The sequence below is a fragment of the Natator depressus genome, chromosome 6 (assembly GCF_965152275.1).
Source record: "Natator depressus isolate rNatDep1 chromosome 6, rNatDep2.hap1, whole genome shotgun sequence".
NCBI lineage: Eukaryota > Metazoa > Chordata > Testudines > Cheloniidae > Natator > Natator depressus.
The window spans coordinates 67,782,610-67,810,059 of record NC_134239.1 but is presented as its reverse complement, the minus strand read 5'-3'; the positions used below and the strand labels follow the sequence as shown (position 1 = coordinate 67,810,059).

The 27,450-nt window shown below is 42.2% G+C and overlaps 1 protein-coding gene across 3 annotated transcripts in view; it reads right to left on the bottom strand.

Moving 5' to 3' along the window:
- Positions 1 to 771: 771 nt before the first annotated feature.
- PTGR2 (prostaglandin reductase 2) overlaps positions 772 to 27,450 on the bottom strand; it is a 28,649-nt gene continuing 1,970 nt past the window's right edge. For all 3 annotated transcript variants that reach the window (XM_074955623.1, XM_074955622.1, XM_074955625.1), the window contains exons 2-10: positions 14,538 to 14,614; positions 11,889 to 12,007; positions 9,750 to 9,941; positions 8,475 to 8,645; positions 7,091 to 7,300; positions 5,441 to 5,562; positions 2,828 to 2,915; positions 1,856 to 1,895; positions 772 to 870 (exon numbers count right to left, since the gene is read on the bottom strand). In XM_074955623.1, coding sequence (XP_074811724.1) covers positions 806 to 870; positions 1,856 to 1,895; positions 2,828 to 2,915; positions 5,441 to 5,562; positions 7,091 to 7,300; positions 8,475 to 8,645; positions 9,750 to 9,941; positions 11,889 to 12,007; positions 14,538 to 14,574 — 1,044 coding nt within the window. In that variant the 5' untranslated portion in view covers positions 14,575 to 14,614 and the 3' untranslated portion in view covers positions 772 to 805. The remainder of the gene's footprint in view (positions 871 to 1,855; positions 1,896 to 2,827; positions 2,916 to 5,440; positions 5,563 to 7,090; positions 7,301 to 8,474; positions 8,646 to 9,749; positions 9,942 to 11,888; positions 12,008 to 14,537; positions 14,615 to 27,450) is intronic.

Genomic DNA, 27,450 nt, shown 5'->3' with positions numbered 1-27,450 from the left:
CTGATTTTACAGAGGTGATTCTTTTACCTTTTTTTCTTTATAATAAAATTCTTCTTTTAAGAACCTGATTGATTTTTTCAGTGTCCTAAGACCCAGGGGGGGTTGATCTGTGCTCACTTTGTAACCAGTTGGTTGGGATTATTCTCAAGCCTCCCCAGGAAAAGGGGTGTAAGGGCTTGGGGGGGGGGGGGATATTTTGGGGGAATAGGAACTCTAAGTGGTCCTTTCCCTGATTCTTTGTCTAAATCACTTGGTGGTGGCAGCATACCGTCCAAGGACAAAGGATTTGTGCCTTGGGAAGTTTTTAACCTAAGCTGGTAGAAATAAGCTTAGGGGGCTTTCATGCGGGTCCCCACATCTGTACCTCAGAGTGGGGAGGGAACCCTCACAGTGTACAAACTGAAGGCCGGCACTTTCTGTGTGAATAAATTAGGATTCATATAATAATGCTCTGTTGTCTTGACTTGTATCCATGATGTAAAATGCCACTATGTAAGGAAATGGACTAAATGGACCAGTGGAAGAGTGTTTCAGGCTATGAAATGGAAGTATTTCAGGTACTATACAGCCTGGCTTCAGATACAAATTTAAGTTTCTCAGTGGAAGAGTTTTTCAAATGTACTCTTGCCTCTAAAAATCTCTGCTATCCAAGTTTGGGGGGGGGGGGGTTGTTGTTAGTTGTTGGTGCCTGCTGTAACAAAAGGGAAGATTAATTTAAATAAAATAATGCTTGTTCAGCATTCAAGATAAAGAGTCAAGTTTATTTTATCTTTTGGGCCACGCTCACATGAAGAGGCAAAGATTTTTATTCAGAAATTAGCACTATCTGTTTTCCAGTGTTGCCTCCAGTCATCATGGACTGGAAAGCCCCTATAAGAGAATAAGAATAATACATATTATTAGAATAATACCAATTAAACATTTATGTAGTACAATTTTTTTTAAAGCAAAACTATTAGATAAGATCCTGAGAGCCTCCCTTACTGGATTATAACAATGTAAAGAGAAATCAAATTTTGGACTTAACATATAGATTCCCCTGCAACACAGGAAGTTAAGATACCATAATGTTAGAACGCAACAAGTTGCCAAAGGCAATTTAAATAAGACTTTAAATTAGTTTTAACATTTAAAATGCCTGATCAGACCTTTGTTTACAACAATCACGGTTCATTTTTAATTATTGTATGCACTGTTGTTAGGATATGCCATGCAGACAAAATGCAGTGCAGACACAACAGGAGGGCATATACCTGGCGAGCCTACAGCAAAGGCTTTTATTTAAAGCTTTGACCATGGGGTGAAGAGGCAGCTTATAAAATATTTATTGCTTCAGAAATAAACATGAAAACTTTACATAAAAAGTAAAGCATGGGTAAACTGAATATTAAATATGGCTGTTCAGTTAGCCAACTCCCTTTAAAACAAATCCATGAAGTACAGTAAGCTAATGGTTCAAAATTAAACCCAACCTTTATGATTTACCTAATATTTTGTTCCCAGGAGTTTTCCTCTGACTCTGCGGGACTAAAGCATTACTTAAGTTGTGCTGTTACCTGCTGTAAGAATGCTTGTTTTGAATGCTTGAATGAGCTCGTTCTTTAGCTTTATAGCTTGGATGTATAAAGCCCCTTTTGTTTTGTTTTTACTGTTTCTTGTGGTTTTTAGCCACTGGCTGCAGGCTATTTTACCTCTCTTGAAGTGACATTTTGACCTTTTTTAGGCAAATAATTTTAAAACCATGTTCTAGGAGAGAGACAAACATCTGAACCGGGGGAAGAGGAAAGGAGAGAGAAAGCTGTATTGTAACTATATTTCAGCGAAGATTATGCTAGAAAATAATTCAACATCTTACCCCCAATGTTTTCCAGGCCTTTTACCACAGTCTCTTTGACCTGTCAATAAAAATAAGTCTTGTTAGTTTTCCCTCCAAAATCAGTGTCTATCTGAAAGGGGCCATGAAATTGCCATAGTACTGACCAAAGATTTTAAAGGCATCCTTTTACTCCACAGGGGAAGGTGCTACCTTTTGGACCTTGCCCTTTGGTCACGATGAAAGTAGCTATATTGTTCAAGTAGATTATTTTAAACCTGTAGGCTAATAAATCCTTTAAATGAAAGATAGAACATTACTGCAGCTCTGGGTATACATGAATGTGAAGTTCAGGGAGGATGAGCACGTCAGTTGGGGGACCACATAACATCAGTAGGCCTCAGGAGAAAAGATCTGGACGGGGGCACTTACCCACCATAAAGTAATAGAGTGACTTTTCAAGTCTGGATTAGGACCCTCATGTCAAAAAACTAGGATCTGGCTTTCTCTGAGAATGGTAGAATCTAGGCATCAGTTATGTTTGCTTCTAAAGGACCCAGTTCTATTGCTGTAAAACTAAATTCTCAGTAGCTATATTGCCCTTTCTAAAACAGTGCTGCTATGAAAAAAAGCCTTCTCTCCTGCTGGTAATAGCTCACCTTACCTGATCACTCTCGTTACAGCGTGTATGGTAACACCCATTGTTTCATGTTCTCTGTGTATATAAAATCTCCCCACTGTATTTTCCACTGCATGCGTCCGATGAAGTGAGCTGTAGCTCACGAAAGCTTATGCGCAAATAAATTTGTTAGTCTCTAAGGTGCCACAAGTACTCCTTTTCTTTTTGCGCATACGGACTAACACGGCTGCTCCTCTGAAACCTTCAAGTGTGTTATCACTTCCCTCTCCAAAGTGAGGCACTGCAGTCAAAGTGATTTTGATATGGACAAAGAAATTAGTCTTCCTGAAAGAAGGCTCATGCCTATCAATAAAATATAAAGGTTCAGTTCCTACCTTCAGTTTCCCCTCTTTGATCCACTGACAGAGCTGTAGAATACTACCTTCTTGTTTGTCCATATAGTTCAATACCAGAAACCTCTCCCTGTGAAAGAAAAGAATGGATGATGATTTAATAACTAGAGTGGCTGCTCAATATATTTCAAAAGCCTTTGAAATCTTTTCAGTTTTATGGGCAAATGTAACAAGATTTAGTAGCATTAGCTATAGTTAGATGTAGTTCAGTCAGCTGCTGGGCAAGCTTGCTTATACAATTCTGTACAATGAAAGCTTTAGATGAAACAATGTGGTCTCAGACAAATAATCCTGCCTGTATTTCAAACAGTATTGAAAGGAGGACTAGAAGCCAAGGAGTGCTATTAGAGCAGGGGTTGGCAAACTGTGGGCCAGGGGCCGTATTCGGCCCTTCAGATATTTTAATCTGGCCCCGAGCTCCCGCCGGGGAGCAAGGTCCAGGACTTGCCCCATTCCAGCACTCCAGCCAGGGAGCGGGCTGAGGGGCTTGCCCCACTCTGCGCGTGCTGTCGCTCCGTGCGGCTCCTGGAAGCAGCGGCATGTCCCCCCTCCAGCTCCTACATGTAGGAGCAGCCAGGGGATTCTGCATGCTGCCCCTGCCCTAAGCACGACCCCCGCAGCTCCCATTGGCTGGGAACCAAGCCCAATGGGAGCTGCAAGGATGGCGTCTGTGGATGGTGGGAGCGCGCAGAGCCGCCTGGCCGTGCCTCTGCGTAGGAGCCGGAGATGGGACATGCTGCTGCTTCCAGGAGCTGCTTGAGGTAAGCGCCACCCAGAGCCTGTACCCCTGACCCACTCCCATCCTCCAAACTCCTCAGTCCCAGTCCAGAGCACCCTCCTGCACTCCCACCCCAGAGCCAGCATCTCCAGCTGGAGCCCTCACCCCCATGCCCTTGCACCCCAACTCTCTGCCCCAGCCTGGAGCCTCCTCGTGCACCCTGAACTCCTCATTTCTGGCCCCACCCCAGAGTCTGCACCCCCCAGCTGGAGCCCTCACCCCCTCCCGTACCCCAACCCCCAATTTCGTGAGCATTCATGGCCGACCATACAATTTCCATACCCAGACTTGGCCCTCGGGCCAAAAAGTTTGCCCACCCCTGTACTAGAGAGATCAGCTTAATATGTGACACTAAAATGCAGGTAATTTTTTTTTTTACACTTTTTTCCCCCCCTCACCCCAAGTGGAAACAAAAAAGCTAGATGATGAGGTCATATTAGCTTTCTGGCCCCCACAATTTTGCATCTCATGTCATAGCTGCTGTGGTAATCAGAAGAAACAGCAGTGATACCAGTGCTGACTGGCTGTGACACACTGACAGGATTACCTGAAGGCCCAATTCTCTACTGCCTTTAACTCTGAAGTTTGTTAGGCCTTGTCTACACTGCCACTTTACATTGCTGCAACTTTCTCACTCAGGGGTGTGAAAAAACACCCCCCCCCCCCCAAGCGCTGCAAGTTTCAGCGCTGTAAAGTGGCAGTGTAGATAGTGCACCAGCGCTAGGAGCCGTGCTCCCAGCACTGGTAGCTACTCCCCTCGTGCAGGTGGGTTTTTTTACAGCGCTGGGAGAACTTTCTCCCAGCGCTGCTGCTGCGACTACACAGCCACGTTAAAGCACTGACTTCAGTGCAGTATACAACTGTAATTAATGCTTAAGGTGAGAGCAGTGGATCTCAAACCAATATATACACTGTTTATTTCTGAAGCTTGTTCAGGTGTAGAATGCTTCAAGGAATGTGGAGATTTAGTGGGATAAGATGGGAGTGATCCATTAAAGGATTGGAAGTGGTCAACAAAAGACTGAAAAAGTTAGACCTGATGCAGTCGTCATCTGTTCTGGATTGTCCTAGCAGGGACCATCCTATAGGATCAGGTAGGCATATCAAACACTATTAATTTCCTGTGATTATGGGGTGGGTATAGAGGGGACCTTGAGCACTAGTAGAGTTTGGTCTTTGCAGTCTTATTTTAGTGTAAGCCTGACTGAGAGCCCACATTAATTTACATTCAGGAATCTTTTTCCTATATATAGTGTGTCATATTTGATATCCTCTTCCCTAATAAAGAAAATTAGTATTAAAAAGAGTAACTTAAAAAGTGGAAGATGCAGTGATCACAATACCTTCGAAGAAGGATTCTACTTAATTTTCTCTCCTCACACACAACTACACTCAGAGACAAGACACTTGCTACAAAACATCTGTTAACAGAACCTTCCCCATATTAAAAAGACTGACAGACAGCCAAAGAATAAAGAAAGTGACCACAGGTAAGGCATATATCAGCCAATTAAAATGCTTTTAATTCTGCTATTAGTACTATTCTGCTGTTAGTACCACCTGAAGTCACAATTCTCAGTGTCCCTTCTGCCCATTTAGTGGCCTCCTCACCAAATGTTTATAATACAAACAGCTGTAAAACACAGAATCACCAAGTCCTTCCCTCTGTTTCAGTAATCCACAGTGTTACCATAAAAATGCCTACAGTGGATCCAGAGTCCCTCTCCTGAGATCAAATATACTGATAATGTAAATTCAACACATGTGAATTTGTGTGATCAGTGCACCATGAAGCTGGTGGGGAAGGAGAAATATACCTTGTGATATTCCTTGCTTTCTGTATTTCTTCTACTGCAGGAGGCAGTGGGGGAGGATAAGGTACATCTTTATTATACTGGGAAATCTGTCCACATAGGATGATATGGCTGTTCTGATTCATCTGTTTGAGACAACACAAAATGAGAAATACTACTTTCTTTGCCCTCAAAAAGACACAAGCCTATTAGAAGTTAATTAGACTATATACGGTAACCATGCAACAAGTATATTGCTCAAAGTCATTTTCCTTAGAAGAAGAGATTGGGAGAAGAATTGTATACATGTGGTCATTCAGCTTGTAACGACATAGCAGGTGGTTTAAAAACAGTGCAGTAGTAGGAGGATAAGACCACTGTACATGTACAATTCAACAAGGTGTTAACTGGGTAACAAATATGAGGGATTGTTACTTTACTGAGTGAGGATGTTTACTGTAGAAAGAGAAACAGTGCAAATACTCAGCTGTGTAATGAAAAATAAAAACCATTCCATGTATCTGTTTTGCAGTCTTACACAATTAATAAATGTGAGTTTTCTATTCTATTCTTTTAATTTGTGAAATAGGAGTAAGACAGACCGTGTCAATGTAGTCTCTCACTCATGAAAATATGAGTCCCCTCAACCACTTATATATGTGAAGTGCAGTACATTACACTTCCTTGTCACATTCCAAGTTTTAAACTAAAAAAAAAAAAAAAAAAAAAAAAAAAAGGCACTTTCCTGCTCTCTAGTCCAGCAGTAGAATAGCCTCAACAAAAAATGGGAGATCTCTGACTCCTGTTGCTGGCCCACCAAGTCCCAGAGGGTACCTGCTCTCAAGGGCTGACAGGAGTCACAGATTCCTGGAAATGCATAATATGCAGTAAGGGAACAGTGGGTATCAGGAGTGATTTAACAACTGTAATTAACTCTCCCCAACTATTTCCTTGATTGACCCTGGCAGCATTCAGATTGCCCAAATACTCTGAAAGTATTCTTCTAGTAAATATTACTACTAGTAAAGCTTGAGTAAGAATGATAATCCATTTCCCCCCCTTCCCAGGAACTCCAAGTGATGTTTTCAGGAGGTGGGAAAACAAACTGAGTAAACCTCATTCAGCTGATGATCTGGATTATCATGATAAGGGTTTTCCTGAGAAGAGTTTCATTGACTGTCTCGCTAAGGTCTTGACAAGTGTCCCTATTTTCTCCCCTTCCCACCTCCAACTCTGGTGATACTACCAGAGAGGATTGGTTAGGACCCTCACTAGAGCCCAGCAATGTTACTCCTTAACCAGCTAGAGATTATCAAAGTTGAAAAACAACAGTAATTGCCCTCTCAGACAGGCACCGTTGCTAAGGTACTACCTTGTCCCTGCTGGTTAGGGGAGTAAGACACCAGAAGTAGAAATCAAACTCAGGACTCCTGCATCACAATGCAAAATGGCTACTGCTAGGCCATCAGGCCAGTCCAGCATGATAGGCTTATGTCTCTGATGTTTGGACAGTTTGACTCAATCACATTCAGTATGTCAGGTACACGTGGGAAGGGAAGGTTTTCCTATCTTTCAGCAATTAATGCAGGCTGGTTTATATTACACTCATTCCAAAAGATGCATGAAGAATTTGGGAGGCGGCAGGGGTATAAACAGGACAGCTGGTATAGGCACCTGATTTATAACTGCATCACTGATGTCTCCACCAACATTATCAAAGTAAACATCCACGCCAGCTGGGCAGAGTTCATGCAGCTGCTCTGCCACATTCCCCTTTTTGTAATTGATAGCCGCATCAAACCCCATTTCTGAGACCAAAATGGAGCACTTCTCATCTGTACCACAGATTCCTACCACTCTCGAGCAGCCCTCTAGGCGGCCAATCTGCAAAAACACCATAAACAAAACAGTGAGGCCATCAATTTGCCCACATTTCAGTACCCTGTAATCACTAGAATTTTAAGCAGCAGAATTACAGACACCAGTACTTTAGGGGCTGAATACAATTTAAGACTGCCAAATATCAAGCACCATTTCCCCTCCAGTAATTGGGTCTCCAGTAAAAAGACTGGAAAATCAAAATGTAAATATACTCTGATTTTATGTATTTGTTCAAATGCTGTGGTGTAACAGTTTGTGTTTGAATTGGACTTGTTTTAAGTTTACTTGTTGGATGCTGTGTATATACCTTACTCAGGAAAGCTTGGGAGGATAAATAATATTACTACCTTTTTAGAGAACTGTATACCAATAAAATATAAAAAATGGATAGGAAAGGATAGGATAGGTCCATCAACGGCTGTTAACCAGGATGGTCAGGGACACAACTCCATGCTCTCGGTGTCCCTAAGCCTCTGATTGCCATGCTCTCGGTGTCCCTAAGCCTCTGGACAACAGGGGACGGATCATTCAATAATTGCCCTGTTCTGTTCATTCTCTCTGAAGCATCTGGCTTCGGCCACTGTCAAAAGACAGGATACCGGACTAGATGGACTATTGATCTGACCCAGTTTGGCCATTCTTATGTAATGTCATCCAAAGCAACACATGAAAGTATTTACTATGCTTTTCACTGGCCATATCATCCTAATGCAGGGGTGAACACATCCATACTCCAGCAGCCTTGCACACAACATTTGGTAAGAATGTACCTTATCATAACGTTCCAAAGTCCATAAGATGGACAACTAAACACTACAAAAATCTGGAAAAATATTTTTCAAAATGAAAATCAGTGTATTAACTAAAACAGGTAGGCAATTAGAAGTTGGGGACAGACTACTATGCAGTAAATCAGTTTGTTTACTTTCAAGCCAGTAACAAAATAATCATCACACTCAACTTTTCCCCTCCCAGTTTCAAGAATCTGAAGTTCTACACCTAAATACATTTAGCATAAATACCACCCCCCCCCCATTGACTGTGAGTCAAATTTACAGATGAAATAAGCAAGTGGGTGCAACTCCAGTGAAATCAGTGAAGTTACAAGAATGCACATCTCACAAGACAGAACTTAGAAGTAATAGCTCATTCTCTTGCAAATCTTAAACCTGTTTACCTGACCAGCCAGAGAACCACAGGCACCAGCAGCCCCACTGACAACCATTGTCTGATTGGCACCTAGAGACACATGCCCCTTCTCTTTTATTCCTAGAAAGGACGTCAGCCCAGTAATGCCAGCTGCACCAAGAAAGTAGGAGAGGTGTCCATCAACAAGTTGTGGATCAAGCTACACAAGAAAAAAAAAATTTTAAGTGACATTTTGGATTATTATTATTTGTTGACTGCAGATTTTAGGATGACCACATTTTAAATAAACACACGTACAAAATAACCCAGGCTGTTTAGTTCAGACAAAGTACAAATCAGTATTCAGAAACCTCCTGTGCACTAGCTGTCAGACCTACTATAATACTTCAATAACAAGGTAACAAAAAAGGGGAACATAAATAGGATTTTTTTTCCAAAATGCTTTTAACAAAAAGTCACTCACAAGAAACGTAACTATTTTTAGCAATTAGATGGTAAGATGTAAAATTATGCCATGGTCAAATACCAGTTCGGAGACAGAAAATAGTTAACAATGTTGAACTACACCCATGATGGCCTGAAGGATGCTACAGCAGGGTTGCCATATCTTGGAGTTGAGTTAATGACACAAGTAGTCCTAAAACAAATGTTTCCAGAAAGCCAAGTTCTACCTCAAGTTGCAGAAGTTTTCTATTGTGAAAATGCAATATATTAAATACTGTATGTGCAGAGGGGCCAAGTTATAGCCATTACAGAACTGTGACTTTGAATAGCCTTACCTTTGTGGGTGTGCTTGAGATTTTACAAGGTTTCACTAATGTATGCTTTTTGCATTTAATACAAAATGTGTTAGAATCATAGAATATTAGGGTTGGAAGAGACCTCAGGAGGGCATCTAGTCCAATCCCCTGCTCAAAGCAGGACCAACACCAATTAAATTAAGAACATAGTAGTAAGATATATTGGTGATCAGGTGTCAAAAGTTCTACCTGGAGTTTGCATATTAATGGACAAACCTTAACAGCAGCATCAGAAAAGATGCTGATGAATTTAACATTGGATTGTTAGTGGCAGGAAAAGGAATTCTAATTGCTTCTTACAAGGAAAAGAGAAATTAATGTAGACTTTGCCAAACATAATTTGATCTGCTTTGTAGTAACTGGTTGCTTTATTAGCACTGCTTTGTTCTTGACATATCTCTAAAATAAAAGAATCAATTGTCACATGCAAACAAAAGATTTTTTTTTAAATGGAGAAAAATAGTGTACACACTAACTTAATTTTCTATAGTTCAGTATGTTACCTTTTGGAGGAGTCTTCCATCTAGAATGACCTTTGTCTGCCAGGGCCAGTTGAAAGAAGTTACAATATCTCCTTTAGCAAAGTTAGCGTGTTTGCTCTCCTCCACAACCCCGATGCCCCCACCATCAGCCACCTCAGACAACTGCCAGGGCAAGAGGTAATCAGAACCTGTGTCTTCATTCATGCGGCAGCGCTAAAAGACAAGGCTCTAGTGAGGAGATTCTTGCATGATGATGTACATGAGTTTTCTTTACATGTTCAGTAACTTGGGGTGGAATGCATTTAACAACAAAGCACAAAGGGCTACTCCAAAAATCTTTCAATAAGAACTCCACTTTCACCTTCTTTTCTTAATTCTTTATTTCTCCTTTCATTCATTCACATAGATATAAAGGGAGGACATTTTATTTTCCACAATAGTGTCACCACAAACACATACGCTGAAGCACCACACCACACACAAACTTCTAGCCAATGAGGACTTGAGATTCTCTTCAAACCCAATCAATAGTACTTAATCAGATGAAGAGAACTTTATACAGAAACATGGGGTACTCCTCCACTAGAAGGGGCCAAGAATACTGCTCTTGCATAATCACAGCTCCTGCCAGCCCAGGGAATAGGAGCCCAGGATCAATAATCAAAGCTGGGTCTTGTGTGTAGGGTTACCAGTTTTGGTTGGGCATATTCCTGGAGGTTTTATCGCAAGACAGTCTTTAATTGGAGACTCCCGGAGAATCCTGGAGGGTTGGCAACCCTATTCTCATGTAACCATGCAAATCATTATTAGTAGGCCACTAACCCAGACCCCAGAATGGTTGGTTTAAGATATTATGGGTTTAATATGAAATGTCATGGTTATGTTTTGAATATGATTTCCTATTTCTTCCTTCTGTGAAAACATCTGGGCCACTTGAATTCAGCTGCCCTATTGGACCCTAAATTTTTTTTTTTTCATTAGAAATCGAGCATTGGAAGTGCACGTTGAATCATAAATTGTTGCTGGAAAGGTAGCTGGGCTCTTGGGGGACAGGAATGCCATCTTTCACACCTCCCTCCCATCTCTGCTTCCTCCACATCATTCCTGATCTGCCTCTTCTGGGTGGGTGTTGGTGTTGCTGCTACCTCCTTTAATGGCACAGATGGGGGATTGACCTTCAGGTTACTGTCATTGGCCTCTTGCTGTCTCACAACCTAGGCCAAGAGTGCAGGCTGGAGTGAATCCTGAGACCCAGATAGTTGTGCTAGATTCTGTGGTGGGCTGGCAGTACTAACTCTGCTGGATTTTCTATTAGAATTTCTGCCAAATTAAGGGCAGACTATTCTGTAGAGAGCTGCTGCTGCTACTCAGTTTCAGAGCAAAACTGTGGTGCCTAAAGCCCATGACTGTGGGCCTTCTATGATTAGGGGAATCTAGAAATGTCGGGGTTGTCTCATCTTTCCTTTATATTCTGAAAAAGAGAGCATGTCTAGTCCTTTTCTTCATGAAGGTTGAACATTTTATTTTACAGGCCCATGCAAAAATTGCTAAGGGTGGCTCTGCCTAGTTCCACCCCCAAATCCAAAGCGCTCCCAACTATGTATTGTTCATATGGAAGGGCTTCTGCAGGTATTGGTAGAAGGGTGAGGGAGCATTAGACAGCCTCACTGGCCCCTCCACATGCTGTGTTTGTTTTTTCTTTGCTCCCTCCTACACCATCCAGAGCAGAGGAGCACCTGGCCCCACATATGTAAGTAAAAACTGGATAACTAAATAGAATACTAATTTTGTGCTTGAAAATAAGGTCCAGATCTTCAAAGGTATGTAGGCACTGTTTTCCCATGGAGTTCAGCACCTAAATACCTCTGAGGGTCTGGGCCTCGCTGACTGCTTTCTATGAGTATCAGGGAATTTTGATTTTTGCTTCTGCCCCACCCCATGACTATATATAACCCCATTCTTATATATAAAAATCTATATAAGCCACAGGCACATTAATGCCAAATTCCCCCCTAATATAACTCCACAGAAGTGAATGGAGTTATATCAGGGATAAGTTTGGCTCATAGTTTGTGTAGTTCACACTAAACATCCTGGTTGGCACGGAGGTAAAATCATTTTTAGAAAATCTCCTGACATGGCCTCAATTCTTTCACTTACCATGTAAGGGTCCACAGAGAGGTAGAGGGTTCGAGTTTGTACCTGTCCATCTGTGATTTTCTCTGGTAGGGGGACTGCTTCTATTCGGAAGTTTTCTGCCACTGGCACACCATTTTTACCTAGAATTATTTTAAAGTGAAGCAAAAAAAACAACCTCCAAACAAATCAGTAATAAAACCTTTGCTCTAACTTTCTTTTTAAAAAATTGAGGCCTTTTATTTAAATGTTCTGCTTCCTTTTTTAGTAAATAATTTAACTTTTTAAGTGGACTAAAATTCACAAAATTCCAGTTTGACATAGTATTCTTACATAGTATGTCTTGATTATTTATTTCTCTGAAACAAAAGAAATAAAAGGAGTTTTATGTACCCCGGTAAATATTTCCAAGGGTCTTTTCAGCAAGGAAGAAACTGACTTACAGCTTCATCTTGCAGGGTGGTGAGAACCCTAACCCTGATCCATGCATGCACTTAACTTCACAATTGGAAGACAGGACACTGGGATAGATGAACCATTGCTCTGACACAATACAGCACTTCTTATGTTCGAGTACCCATGCATTAGTGTTTGCAGGATCACGGCCATAGTTTTTTGGGACTGAACACGTACCTTTGCATTTTCTCATATTAGCATTCAAAAAGGCTAACAAGAATACTTTTTAAAATGTAGCATATAACTTTGCACAGAAGATACATTTAACAAATTGGAGGCTAAAAAATTAACCTCCTTAATAAATGAATTATTCGTAGTCATTTTATTCTTAGATCAATTTTCCAAATTAGTCTAAGTTTCCGTAGGAAGCAAAACAAAAAGAATGTGTCTTAAGGTTTTTTTTGTTGCAAAGACAGTCTTGATAACCTAAATCAGTTTGCCTCGCAGAATGGTCTTCAGCCACCCACAAACTGCAGAAAAGGTAAATTCACCATTTTCCCCAACCCCATTCACTCAAGTGGGATGTGAACGTCAATGCGTGCAGAGGACAATTTCAATGCTCTTAAGTAAGGACAGCTGGATTTGAGATGCTGTAAAAATGCTGCTCCCAGTTCTGCTCTCATACTAGCTTTACACCAATATAACTCACTTATGGCAACGGAATTTTTCCTGATTTGCACTGGTGTAAGTGAGAAAGGAATCAGATCCATGGTGCCTAATTTTGCTCTAAATTACACACATGCAATACTACTGAATTGCACCTGTGTAACGGGAGAATTATGCTGTTTTTATACTTTTCATTCTGAAATTAGGAAGTGTCAAGAGTAATTGAGAAAAATTAAAAAACAAAAACCAATACCCAAACACACTCACTAATTTTATTCATTTAACATAGCTTATTAAAAGACACATGAAATTATAATTGATAGGTATACATATAATTTGGGACAGAAAATATATTCATGCTAATATTTTTTTACACATAATGATAAGTTCACTTTACTGCATCACAGTCTGGACAGTCAGGTTAGGAACCCAACACCACTCCTAAATTCTGAACAGTCCCAGAGCTATAAAGTTTTATCACGGCAGGTAAGAAAAATGTGGCAGAGATCAAATCCAAACTTGGCTCATATAAATTGAGTTGTTATTATTTTCCAAAGACAATGACATACTTGCGTAGCGACAAAATTCTGATTACCCCTCACTCTAACACACAGAGGTGGCATTGGACCAGTTTCTCTGGTCTGGTACAGCCTCTCTGTGCCATTTCCAGAAACCTGGTGGATCTGGCCAGATGGACTCTATACCACTTCCTTTTGTGGCCTCCCTTGACACAGAAGTCTTGCCAGAGAAAAGACAGTGTGGCCAGAGTGCCAGTATGCTTTAGATATTCCTCACTGCCACAACAGCCCTTTGGGGCCATAAGCAACTATGCTTAACTTAGAAAAGTCCAGATGCTGTGGTAATTCCCAGGATTAGAGAGCTTCTCTCCAGGGTCTGTGCTAAGTGCCCCGCAGCCAGACCTAAGAACTGGGGCCATTTCTGGCGTTAACTGAACAAATTTAGGTCATTGATTGATCCTTCACTCACTTTAGAGAAACACCTATCTACAGGAGATACCGCTGTCGTTTTTACCTGCAAAAACTATTTCCAAACTGAGAAACATCCAAAAATGTCAACATTTTTACTGGTTCAGCAGCAGCAAACTAATAAACACTATTCCAAGAGTTGTTCTGACATCTACAGTGATGCAAGTGCATAAGCAAAGAAGTAAACAACAAACAACAACAAAAGCCATGTAAATTTCAAGCTCTTTAGGAACATGGGAGGAAGCAGAGATTCAAAATTTGCCAAAAGAAAAGGACAAAAGTCAGCAGAGAAGCATATTATTTTCAATCATCTCAATTACAAACAGCAGAGTAAAATGAGAACAAATTTTAAAGCTAAAAAGCAGTAAATGATAGCATGCCTTTGGCTATTGCCACTGAGTCACTAATGTTACACTTAACTCCATAATACATATGGACTGTGTTTTTTCTTGCCTAAAAGTTTGAAGACTGCTCAATAACTACACTTCTATTATAAACCTCTTTTTCTATTGCACATTACTTTCTGTAAATATCTCATGTTACTTTCCTCCATTTCCCTCCCCATTTAGGAGTATTACGCAATTATACAAAATACACTGATCTTTTGTTAGAAATAAATACATACCAGGACGTGAGTTCAACACCACTCTTTGTATAATCATTACCACTTTGGCAGGAATTCCACGCTGTATGTCAGTAACCCTGTAAAGCAAAAGCTGTTTGAAATGCATGTCAAATTTATACAATTTTCTTACTGAGAAACATTTTGGGGGTGAAGTATTCAGTAATTTGAAACTCAGAGAAAAACAATTTAAATTCCACATGTGGGTCCAATAGAGAGCAAAACATTCAAGTGGTCTCATAGACAGTGGCTGTGGCTGAAGTCACAACTGACTACAGACAGCTGCATATCTTTTGCTTCTTGAGGTGGGAAAAGCCTGCCATCCTTCACTTTTGCTCTGCAACTATTCTGTTAGCAAGGATAATGATGGGAAACTGATTAAGGAATACAGAGTGTGAAAGAAGCAGGAAAAGAGCTAAATGAGAAAAATTTACCCAGAATGAATGATTAACTTATTTTTAAAATGACTGACTTCAGTAGGGTAATGATTTCACTCCCAGTTCCTTTAAACTTATAAATGAAGCCCATGCTTAACTGTCTCTGCTGACAGGTATACCAGATATGTTAGAAAAAACTCTCTCTTTCAGCATAGCTGGTTTTTCTTGACATGAACTGGCATTCCATAGAAAACTATTGTTAAGATGAATTCAAATTTCAGCAGCAAAGGGAGTAAAAAAAGATTAGCTGTGAAGGTCTGGCCCCATTTAAGTTAATGGAATTTTGTCATCTACTTTGATAGAGCCAAGATTTCACCCCGTAGCCCAATGACGTCTTCTGGAAAGGCTTTAGGAGACAACTAAAGGTCTCAATCCTGAAAACACACATGCAATTTTACATACGCGTATCATCCCACTCAACTCAATGTCAGGTAGTTTGGACCCAAAAATTAGCGTTTGGAAATAAGTTTTATAAAATATATATTATCTGTAAAAACTGAAAAAGGTTTTGTTTATATTTAAATATTCCTCTGCAGTGATTGCAACACAAATCCAAACACCACTGTAATAGTATGTGAAATCAGGAAGTAAAACAGCCTCGTCTGCTTTACTTTTTACCCTTCATTCATTCAGTTTGGACAATTAAACAGCAGTAAAAGTGAAAAACAAATTAGATTTATTTAAAAAATCCAAAAACCACAAACCCTTTTTAATATCTCATATTAATTACAGATTTCAGAGTAGCAGCCATGTTAGTCTGTATCCACAAAAAGAAAAGGAGTACTTGTGGCACCTTAGAGACTAACAAATTTATTTGAGCATAAGCTTTCGTGAGCTACAGCTCGCTTCATCGGATGCATGCAATGGAAAATACAGTGGGGAGATTTTATATACACAGAGAACATGAAACAATGGGTGTTACCATACACACTATAACGAGAGTGATCAGGTAAGGTAAGCTATTACCAGCAGGAGAGAGGAAAAAAAAACAAAACAACCTTTTGTAGTGATAATCAAGGTGGGCCATTTCCAGCAGTTGACAAGAATGTGTGAGGAACCGGGGGGGGGGGGGGGGGGAATAAACATGGGGAAGTAGTTTTACTTTGTGTAATGACACATCCACTCCCAGTCTTTATTCAAGCTTAAGTTAATGGTGTCCAGTTTGCAAATTAATTCCAATTCAGCAGTCTCTCCTTGGCGTCTGTTTTTGAAGTTTTTTTGTTGAAGAATTGCCACTTTTAGGTCTGTAATCGAGTGACCAGAGAGATTGACTGGTTTTTGAATGTTATAATTCTTGACATCTGATTTGTGTCCATTTATTCTTTTACATAGAGACTGTCCAGTTTGGCCAATGTACATAACTCCTTTTCATATTAATTAATGTCCCTATTAAAAAAATGAAAAACACTGAGGTACCTAATCTAATTTCAGTATGGATTTATATCCATGTTAAGGGAGGGTAAACATACATCCCAACATACAAACATATAGCTAAATATAGAGAAATAAGATTAGACAGCTCATTACATTGAACAACCTAAGGTAAAGGGATGTATGTAGGTCTCACACAGTCAAGTAAAAGGTAGACATGCCAGTGACATCAATAAATAAATAAATTACATTGCACTAAAGACTGCCATTTAAGATATGTTTTTCAATATGAGGTAAGAGACAGCAATATAAGGCAACTCAAGTATTGCTCTCCATGAAGAGGAGAGAAGAAATATCAGGTCTTTGCTTCAGCAGCACATTTTCTTCTGAGAAGGGTCAAGGGCAGGGGTGAAAGTAAGGGGGTACAAGTCGGTACGGCGTACCGGTAAAAGGCAGCCGCCAGTACCAGCCCCTACCACTGACTTTAAAGTCACTGCCCCTTTTGCGCCCCCCCACCCCCCATCGGCAGCCCTGCCGGGTCCCTACCAGCAGGGCCGCCAATGGGGAGGCACAAAAGGGGCAGTGATAACCCAGCAGGGCTGCCAATGGGGGTTGCAGAAGGGGCAGTGATGGCAGCACTTAACATCACTGTTCTTTTTGCCCCCGGCTGCCGCTGGTGGGGGAGGAGGAAAGTAGCAGCTGCCCTGGGGCCACAATTTTAAAGGGCCTGGGGCTCCAGCTGCCGCCACTGCTACTGTGGCAGCACCGGCTAGAGCCCTGGGCCCTTTAAATCACTGCTGGAACCCCCGGTGGCACGGGCCAGGGAGTGCAGATGGGAGACGCTGACCCCCAAGCCTTGCCCCTTCCACCCAAGGCCCTGCCCCTTCTGGGAGGGCCAGAGCAGCCCATACCAGTAAGAGCTGGATTTTATTTTCACCCCTGGTCAAGGGTGAGGAAGAATTTTACACCACTAGAACTGTTTTCCTGGGTAGTTTCCCCTTGCATCTCAACGGGGGAATGAAATAGAGGACTGGACATTTGTGTCCAGCACTGACTGAGTCTTTGCTACTGAAAATGCCATGGTGATCGATGTGATATAAACCTAATTAATAAAGAGAAAATTACAATCTCATGGACTTCCAGGATTAAGAATAAAAATAAAAATGTTCCTCTTGCTAACATCTGGATTACATACTTCTTGCTCAGCTATGCTCCATAAACATTAACCTCCATTAGCATCAAGGACATTAAAAAATAAAACATGATAGCTGATATCTCTGTCACAATGTTTATTTTGTTGATGAGAACAACTAATCAGATTTAGTGATCATTTTTTCTTTCTGGACTCATCTGTTTAGTTTGGAGTGCTTGTTCAAGACTTTATTCTTGAATGTTAGAAAATACAAAAAGTAAAATAAGCATGTGTGTGTGTTTTATATATAAATAAATGGGGGGGATTGAGCATAACAAGAATATGCACATCTCCTCTCCTAAATGGGGTAGGAATGAACATATGCAGGTCCCTCTCCCTTTCTCAAAAAGAAAAAAACCAAATGCATTGCCTCCCATCTATATTTGATATATGCATGGGGTGTAATATTTGTGTTTATTTGCCATTGTATTTTCAAATGCTGTTTATGAGAATAAAATTACATGAGATCTGGTTTTCTTCTGATATTTCAGTTCCCAAGTGGTGCAAAACTATGAAATGTGGCATTCTTAAACACTAGCTTAGTGAGCTTGCTGTTATGGGCCCTCCGTAGAGTCTCTCCTCTTCAAGTCTGATCCATCCACTAAAGCCAGTCACCATTGGATCCATCCACTAAAGCCAGTTGGCTGCTCTGAGGGTGAGGAAGGAGGTGGCTGATTTGCCACCACAAATGTTACAGATTATTTTAAATGTTTGTATATTGATTTATCAGCCACTGGTATTATACCCAACTCATATCTATGAATAATTACACTGTATATGGTAGCCCACACAGCTCTCCACAACAAAACCAAGTTACCACAGTATAGTTAACAACACATAAAAACTTTGTAACTTTTGTTATGGCTGCAAGTTTACCAAATAATGTTACAGTTAAAATCTAAACATTTAAAAGTACAGAGATTAACATTTAAGAGAAGGTTCATAAATATTCAAATATCCATAGAGTTTCTTAACTAAACATACAGATGTAAACTATGAAGAACAGTAGCCCAGTGGCAAGGGTACTAGCCTAGAACTTGGGAGAGCTCAGTTCAACTCCTACTCTGCCACAGTCGTGCCTTGATGTGGCCCTCTGCACCATTTAATCCCTAGATAGAATTGGAAAAGGGGTGTCTGCAGACAGAGTAAATGCACAGTTCCCATGCACCGCAGAATAGTTCACCATCTTACTACTGCATAAACCTTTATGAAGGACTGCAATGGGGATGAACTAAGGAGGAGTCAAGGGATCCACATTTATGCTGATCCAGTGGCCCAAACATCCCATGCAACTGGTATGAAGAGCTGTCACTTTCATAGCCCATAGGCTGAAATAGTAGCCATGGGAGTCTCTGCAGCAGCCCCACTCAACAGCTCTGGGTTTTGGGTATAAGGAATGGATTTCACCTCCAAAAATCTCTCCACACTCCACCCACTTAAAGCCTAAATTCCCAGGTTTTATGTAGGTGTAATGGATTTCACCCACAGACATCATGTAGTTATTTTAATATGGGCCTGAGAGAGAAATTACGTTTGTGTGTGCATATTTTTGACAATCTTTGTAATTCTGAAGTCAATACGCAATTGTATTATGAGAATGGAAAGAGTATTAACAAGGGCCAATTAGTAATTCTTAAATATATATGTATTTCTACCCTCCCCAACACCTGCTCTGTATTGTGGCACGCAGTAAGTGCAGACCTCAAAATATTCAGCTCCATCTGGAAATTCCAGTGCGTTAGTGAGTGTTGAAGTTATTTAAACATATTCTTACCACCTTAGCATCAATGCATTTTTTAAAATCACTGATTAACAAACAAAAATATTAAAACACAGGAAAACAGCACATTTGCAGGAATGCACAGGAAGATGAGAGAGAGAGAGAGGGGCATCTAAGGGGCAAAATTTTAGATTACTTATTTGAAGGTCTGAAGTTCTTGGGGGACAGGAATACCGTTAATATCTGAGTTCAGCTTACTGATCTGTGGTTGATAAACTTGTACAGCAATGCCATTTGGAGACCTTCTCTGATATAGTGAGTGGGTGGTGAGAGAGTAAGGGGGAAGATGGTGATTGAAGTGTCACTGTATGGCAGCTGTCACAGTAAAAGATAATTATGGAGATGGACATTTATTTCTCAGTACAACTGCACTTATTCCAGGCTGCAAGCCAATAAACCATTACACAAGTTAAAAATGCTGGACACATTAATATCACAATGTAACATGAAGCACCAATATCTTCCAACATTAAAAAGCAATAGAGACTTCATAAGAAAAAAAATAGGGTCACACCTTTTAGCACCATTGGATTATGGGAGTCTTTTGCAGGGACTGAAAGGAAAAATATTTTTCTTTAAAAAGTGAAAAAAAAGAGTATTTACATTACTGCCTTGAATACATGTGTCATGTCAATATGAATGCCATTTCTAAGGAAAATTGTATTGCTTCAGTTCTTTGGGATAAGATGCTGCACACTTTAACACATTAGACTTTTCAAATAATAATGGATTGAGTGTATTAATTGAGAATGTTCTTTTATCACATTCAGGCTATAAATTACAGCAAGGTTAAAAAGCCATGACTGAATGCCAGCAGCATTTGAGTCATGCTACAGCAGCATTAGAGAGTGTAACAGCAATATCCCCAGAGGAGTCTCAACTATGTTCTCTGTCCTACTTTTACTTTTCCACGTCTCTTCCCATTTTTGCAAACAGGCATACAACAACCCTTTTAAAAATGTTACCCGGATTTTAAAGGACTAAAATACATTAGTGAAGACGACCATGTTGTGGGCTTTATTTTGGAAAAAAAAGTCAATGCTTTTTTGTTTTCATTTGTGTATTGGTAGCACCATTTATTATTAAGGTTTCCTAACACTTCTCATTATAAGATGGTGCTTTCAGTTGCTTATAATTTTGCCAAAATTTAACCACTAGGGTTGAAATGTTATATGCTAGGTGTCTGTCTCAAGCTGAATTTTTCTGGAAAGTTTCAGCCAAAAAGGTTCAGCTGTTTCTAAGAAAAAGACCGGGGAAGCATGTTTCCCATGTTAAAAAGTTCTGGCAACTCTTTCTTTGTGACTCTGCTAGTGCCTCCTGCTTTGGAGCAGGGGCTTGAATTTTGGCAGAGGATGGGCCTTTGTATCACGTATATGCCTTTTGCTGTTCTTGGGAAAATCTACCCAAATTTGGCCAAGTTACAAGTTTTTGAAAAAAAAAACCACAGCAATGCACATGCTTATTAGAGATGTGTTAGACTTTTACAGCTAAAGTCTCCAAAGATTCTGTCTGCTCTAGGCATGCTTCCTACTGGAGCTGAGCAGAGCATTCCCTGCAATTGCCACTCTGGGCTGCTGCAGGCAGAGCCAGGGCCAGAGTTGGGCACTAGAACTGAGAGTAGGAGCCTGTCTCTTCTGTGCTCTTAAAGCTTCTCCCTGCTGGGTTTAGGCAGCAAGGAGAAGGAGGGTGCCTGATCTGAATGCAGATGGGACAAGAGCCAGACCAAGTTGGGAGGAATAGATTGGGTCAAAGAGCCTCAGGGAGATGCACAAGGAACTGCGATTTGGATGATGTGTTTTGAGGGGGAGACAAGGACTGGCTAGATGAGGAGAATAGAACTGGGATGAGGAGCCAGGCTGGGGAAGAAAAAAGAATGGGACAGGGACAGGTTCAGGAGGACAGAGCAGAAGGGGTCAAGTTTTGTTGAAATGGGCAGAAGAGTCTGTGTGCACACGACAGCACACATCCCTCCAGAGCCTGGAATGGAATCCAGGATTCCTGAGTCTCATTCCTTTGCTGACAACAAATATCTGTGGCAACCCACGAACAAAGTGTGTGTCTCATCTTCATCTAGTACTGGTGTACGTAGAGGATGACAACCTACTGCTGCTATCAGTTATTCAGTTAGCTGAAGTGGCAAATGTCTGAGTGGTGGATCTACGGGTTCCAACCCTGCTGATAAGCCATGCAGGTGTCAATATGATGCTACATGATGGAATTCCTATTTGTTCAGTTTCCTTTTTTAAAAACCTAGTAAATTGCCCACAAAACCATATTTAAAAGAATGTTATTAAGGTTGCAAAGGCAAGCACTCAAATGTTAGGAAATGCCAGAATGAAGGTTGCCTGAGACACAGAGATTAAAGTAAAAATTAATCCACTAATTTTGACTGCCAAACTTGAGACAACTAGGACCTGTTTTTTTCCTTCAGAATATTTAACATTATAAACCACTTTATATGTTCAAAGCACAGCTCCAAATCTTCAGTTGCAGCTCAGTGCTCAGCACTTCTTCAGATGAGACCCCAGGGTCTCAAAACCCAATAAAAAATTGAGGACACACAATTAGTGACCACCAGTGAAAAGTCTGGTTTAAGTGACTTGCCCAGCAACACTGGATCTCTTTGGCAGAGGCAGGGATAGAATCTAATTCTCAAGACCAACATTCACGTGCCTTAACCATGAGACCATCTTTTCTCATCGTGGCATCCCTTGCCTCATTTGCGACACATTTTCCAACCCCACTAGTCCACTAGAGACCTCCAATGCATCACCCAAGTAGACTGAATGCCATTCAGCTAGTCCATCTCTGAACTGTGCCTGAAAACATCTATACTTGTCCATGGTTCATGCTCCATGTCCTTGCTCTTGTATCCTGCCCCAACACCAAGTGGCAGCAGCTATTGCCACCTACAGAAGGCTGGGAGCCCCAGTGGCCCAGCTTGTATTCTACATTAGTCCCTCAGCCTTCCGGGGAATTCAGCTGGTAGCTCCTCTATGGAGCTGTGAGCATGGGCATGTGGTTGGCGTGCTTCACAGAGTCTCCTGACACTTGCCCCTTTTGCACCGAGAGAGACCCTGGCATACATCTATGTAGAGAGCGTCAGGCTGCAGCCCCTCTTCCAGCTCCTCCAGAACCTGCTGAGGTTCCGACTGCATTTCTCCCTACACCTCCTTGTACATGCACACCCCACCCATGGCCCTACAGAGGCACGAGACCTCCATATCAACCTCCTCCTGGCACTGGCAAGATGGCCATCAATCAGACCAGGAAGAGGATGCTCAAGGAGGTGGGGGAAGGTGCTCTGCAACTGTGTGGCTTATTTCCAACCCCTTGTTATGTCATGTCTCTGGGGAGAGTTCTTCTGAAGTAGTGGTCTCTCTCCGGGGTTCTCTGCTCATTGTCCCTTGTTTTGGCCCTATGACCCTCACTCCCATCCCTGTTTTTTCATTCTTTGTCCCCCAGAATCTTTTGCTGTCTGGACTCTGTGGTTCCTCCCCCTCATTTGAGGGGGTGGGCCTTAAATTTTGGATGGGCCTATGCCCACCCATCCCAGTATCTGCAATACGTCCACATCTTCCAACTTCTGCAACAGCTGAGGCAGGGGATCCTACAGACAACAGTATTCTTCATTCAACAACCCTTATTCATCCCCAGAGCACAATCTGTCCTGGACACTAAATGAGGCAGGGGGAAAACAGTATGTAATCATACAGTTAAATACTGTAATTTGACACAAGCAGGCTGAACTGAAGTTGTATTGTGAAATTTTCATTCTGGCATTTCCTCATTTCTGAGTGCTTGACTTTGCAACCTTAGTGACGTTCTTTTAACATAGCTTGTGTGTGTAACAAATATATATATTGAGAAACACTCACTAAATAATCTCCAAAAATTATGTATTTATTTTACAAATGATAAGCAGAAAATTGTTTGGTGTTTTCTGACTGAAATTAAGGCCTTGTCTATACATTTTAAGCCACAGTCTAATCCTACAAATTCTATCTCACCTGAGTAGCCCTACTGAAGTCAATGGGACAACTTATGTGAATAAGAGTTTGTAGAACTGGGCCACATATTAGTATCTATTCAAAGAACCAGGCTTAAACGTAGTTCTTGCTGGAGAGGTGCTAGCACAGGTCTGGAGCATCACCTCCTATGGAAAAATTCAAGAAGGGACACTGAGGAAGGAAATCTCCTTGCATAGGCCCTACAAGCAGGAGGGCGGGGCACTATGTTCCCTCTAAGCTGCACGGTTGGGTGGCTGCCCAGGAGGGATTCAAGTGCTGCCCAGTTGATTAGCAGAGCACACACATCCAGCAGTGTGTATTCAGGTGCCCCGGCATCCCACTGCTTTGCAGCCAAGTTGCTCCTGCAGCTGTACCTGAGACCCTCCTGCTGGCTGTGCAGAACAGGAGGAGGGAAAGGGGTGCTGATGTCAGGGTGTCCCCCTCCCCCTGTACCCCATTTCCATAGAGCAGGGGAGAGGGGACAGCCTGGCTCAGGACTCAGAACTTCTGCGGTCTGAACACCTGGTGCTTCCAGGCGGTGAGTGCCTTTCTTAAAGAGACAGCACACGGTCTCTGAGACCTCCCCAGCAGCCAGCTCACACAGTCTCTGTCTGTGTCTCTCACACACACACACACTCTCTCTCCCCCCTGCCCATGTACCCCATCTCCGCAGAGCCAGGGAAGGGAGACAGGGCTCAGGACAAAGTGGGAGAGTTTTCAGTGAGTTCCTTAAAGAGACAGTGCATAGCATCTCTCAGAAACTTCCCCAGCGACCAGCACACATACAGTTTCTGTGTCACACTCACCTTCCAACATATACTTGTATTATTGTTGTTGTTATTTCTTGGTACTTCCTGCAATGCACATATATTCTCTGTAATTTTATTCTTTCAAAGTGTATTATTTTAGTGTTTTGAGTGGTTTATGCATTTCATAATTTTTATTTCTCTTACACTTAAATTTAATTCTTTGAGTAGTGAGTTCTAAAATGCCTAACCTGTCCTGTCTGGAGTAATTATCCCTATGGTAACTTTTTAAAAAATATGTATCTAGTTTTTTTGTTTCTAGAGGTGGAACACACATACCTTGTTGCACATAACAAAATTTATTCCACACATGGATGGAAAAAATTAGAGGGAACATTGGGCCGAGGCAGTGCTGCAGAGGTGATGGAGTACTTTCTGCACAGGAGCCTGGAGATCCACGTGCAGAGGGTCCCCTCTTTGAGCACTTGGTTGGGGGAAGGACGACACTGTGGGCTGGACTAAGGCCCAGATCCATAAAAGTATGTATGCAGCTAAGCCCCAGATTTAGGTGCCTAAAGTACATCTATACAGCCTGTGGCAGCAAGCCTCCAAACCCAAGACAACAAATTCGATCTCGAGTTACCATGCTAAACGGAGCTGTGTAGATGTTGTGGCTCGGGCTGGAGCTTGGGATCGAAAGCCTAGGGAAGGGGTGGGCTTCAGAGCAAGAGCTGAAGCCTGAGACACAAATTAAAAGCGCTATCTACACAGCTATTTTTAGCACCATAGCATGGGCACCACGAGCCCAAGTCTGTCAACCCAGGCGCAAATGCTCACTGCCACAGACTGCTGCTGCCTGTGTAGATTTACCCTCCATTTGGGGTTTAGGCGCCTAACTCCCAATTTTGGCTCAAATTGCGATTCACAAAACTCCCACCAAACCAGGTAGGTGCTTAAACTCACTTGGCACCTCAGTTTTCTAAGTAAAAGTACCCTAGGCACCTCAGCATGTGCACTGCTGCCTCTCTCTAGGAGTTCAGTTACCTATCTCCTACCTAAGCCCCAGGCTGATTCACAACCTTGAGGAAGATAGGCATTCAGCTGCCTAAATTGTTTGCAGGGCCTGATCTGGTAGGGATGCTGTAGCTTGATCTATGGATTACGTATTAAATTATATTGATTACTTAAGAATTCCCAGTTATCACTCCGAGGTTTGACAGTTCTTGTCCCAAGATCAAGCCCAGTATTATTAAAATTACTGTATAACTGGGAACTCCAATATGCACAGTTGCAACACGCACACTTTAGGAACCCTTCTGTATTTGTAATAGTTTATTAATACATTTAGCAAAGTCACAAACACGGTAATCAAGCAAGGTAGACAGAGATAATACAGAATGTACATCTGAACATCCATATACTCACACCATCCCTTGCAGAATAACCTGAAATGTTAGCCATTATCTTCCTCATCACCAGTGGCCATCATCCTGGCACCTCCCAAGGTCTACATCTCTCTCTCCTCCTGTACACAGGCTGGGATACAACTTGTATGTTACACTGATGCCACTATGCCTAATGTATATTCAGTAGGGGTTTGTCCCCTCTTCCTTATTTGTATTTCCTCACCCTACTAATGTTGGGATGGCCTTCTTCTATAAGTTAGTATATTAATGATCTCAACTTATTATCATATATGTCATTTTATTGCCATGGCACTTTTGTGGTCAGACATCTGCAGATGTTCCTATCCTAAAATATCCAAAAGCTGGTGTTAGCTCATAGTCTCATGTTGTCATGTACAAACTTCCCCCTTAAACACTCTAGTCCCAGTTCCCAAAACTTAGAGGTGACCATTGGGCTATTTATCTGTGCTAAAGTTAATTGGCCTCAAGCCTTATGCTAACTGCTGAAACCAATGTCTTACAAAATACAGGCCTGTAGGCTCCTTGCATTATTGCTAAATAAAATAAATGCTAATGCTAGCTCTCTGGGCTACAATGCTTTGAGGCTACCTACTGGTTCAGGTCCTATTCAAAATCCAGCCAGAGGAGGAGGTGGTACCACCTACTTTACAACTTTTACCACAGTGGTTAGAGCACTTGCCTGGGACATGGGAAATCCAGGTTCAATTCCATCCTTTCTGGCAGAGAGGGGGGAGAAAATATTTACTGGGCAATGGGATATTCTCCTGTTGAAGCTGTTTGCACTAGGATGAGTAATGAAAGAGAGTGATTGGAGTAAGATGACTGGACCCAGGGTTTCCCACCTCCTAGTTCGGTGCCCTTACACTGGACTATAGAATCATTCTCACACATACTATTTCTGGCCCAGCAAGAGTTTGAGAATGACTCTGTAGGGAGACCCCTGTTCAATTCCCTTCTCCCCCTCTGGCAGAGAGGGCAGAATTGAACCTGGGGTCTCCATATCCCAGATGATTGCTCTAACCACTGTGCTAAAAGTCAGAAGGTGGGCACCTCCTTTCTCCTCCCCCTCCCATTTTGTGTGGAGCAAGACAGGCTCCTAAAGCCATCTGACTCTAGGTGGTGGGCTCCTGTTTATGGATCACTAGCAGAGCTAGGTGCCTATCTACAAGAGAGGGGTGGGGCTCACACCCCCCCGCCCCATGGTTGGCATCTCCCATTGGCTGGCTCAGGCAGCTCTCGGCCTAGGATGCTGGTTTTGTGGACCACATTCTTAGGCACCTATGTCTCCCCATTCATTGTATTACTCCTGGGGAAATTCTGCGCCAATGTGCAATACAGATTTTAGCAGAAATTAATATTTTTTGCACATAATTTCTTCCATGTCTCCCCCCCAAAATGGGCTGCAGTGCTGGGGCCACTAGCCCAGTTCACACATGGAAGACACTGCCGAGGGGAAGGGGTGGGAGCTAGAGGGTTCCAGGCAGCTGCAATCTCCCACATGCCCTGAGGGGAAAGAGATGGTGGCCTGCAGGAAACTCCACACAAGCCTGGGACTGAACATCAGGCTATTTCCCACTCTGGATCCCTGGGCTCTGAGGGGTAGGGGGACGAGTGTCTGGGCTGAGGGGGCCCTGCAGCTGGGCTCTAGGGGGCAGGGCGTGTGGGTATCTGGGCCAGGTATTTTTTTTTTGCCATCTTCCACCTTGCCCCCCCCCCACTCTGCACATCGGTTCATTGAGGGGCAAATCCCAACGAGCCTTTGTAGACCCCAGGGGCCAGCCTGCCCACTGGCTTTGCCAGGCTTGGGCCACTACAGCAGCTTGGCAGGGAGGAGCCACCTTCCAGAGACACCGGAGAGCCAGAGCATCCCGCTTGCAGCAATGGCGAGCCCCAGCCATGGAGGAGCCAGCGCGGTGCAGGGGGCAGCAGCGCTGCAAAGGCAGCAGCGCCGCT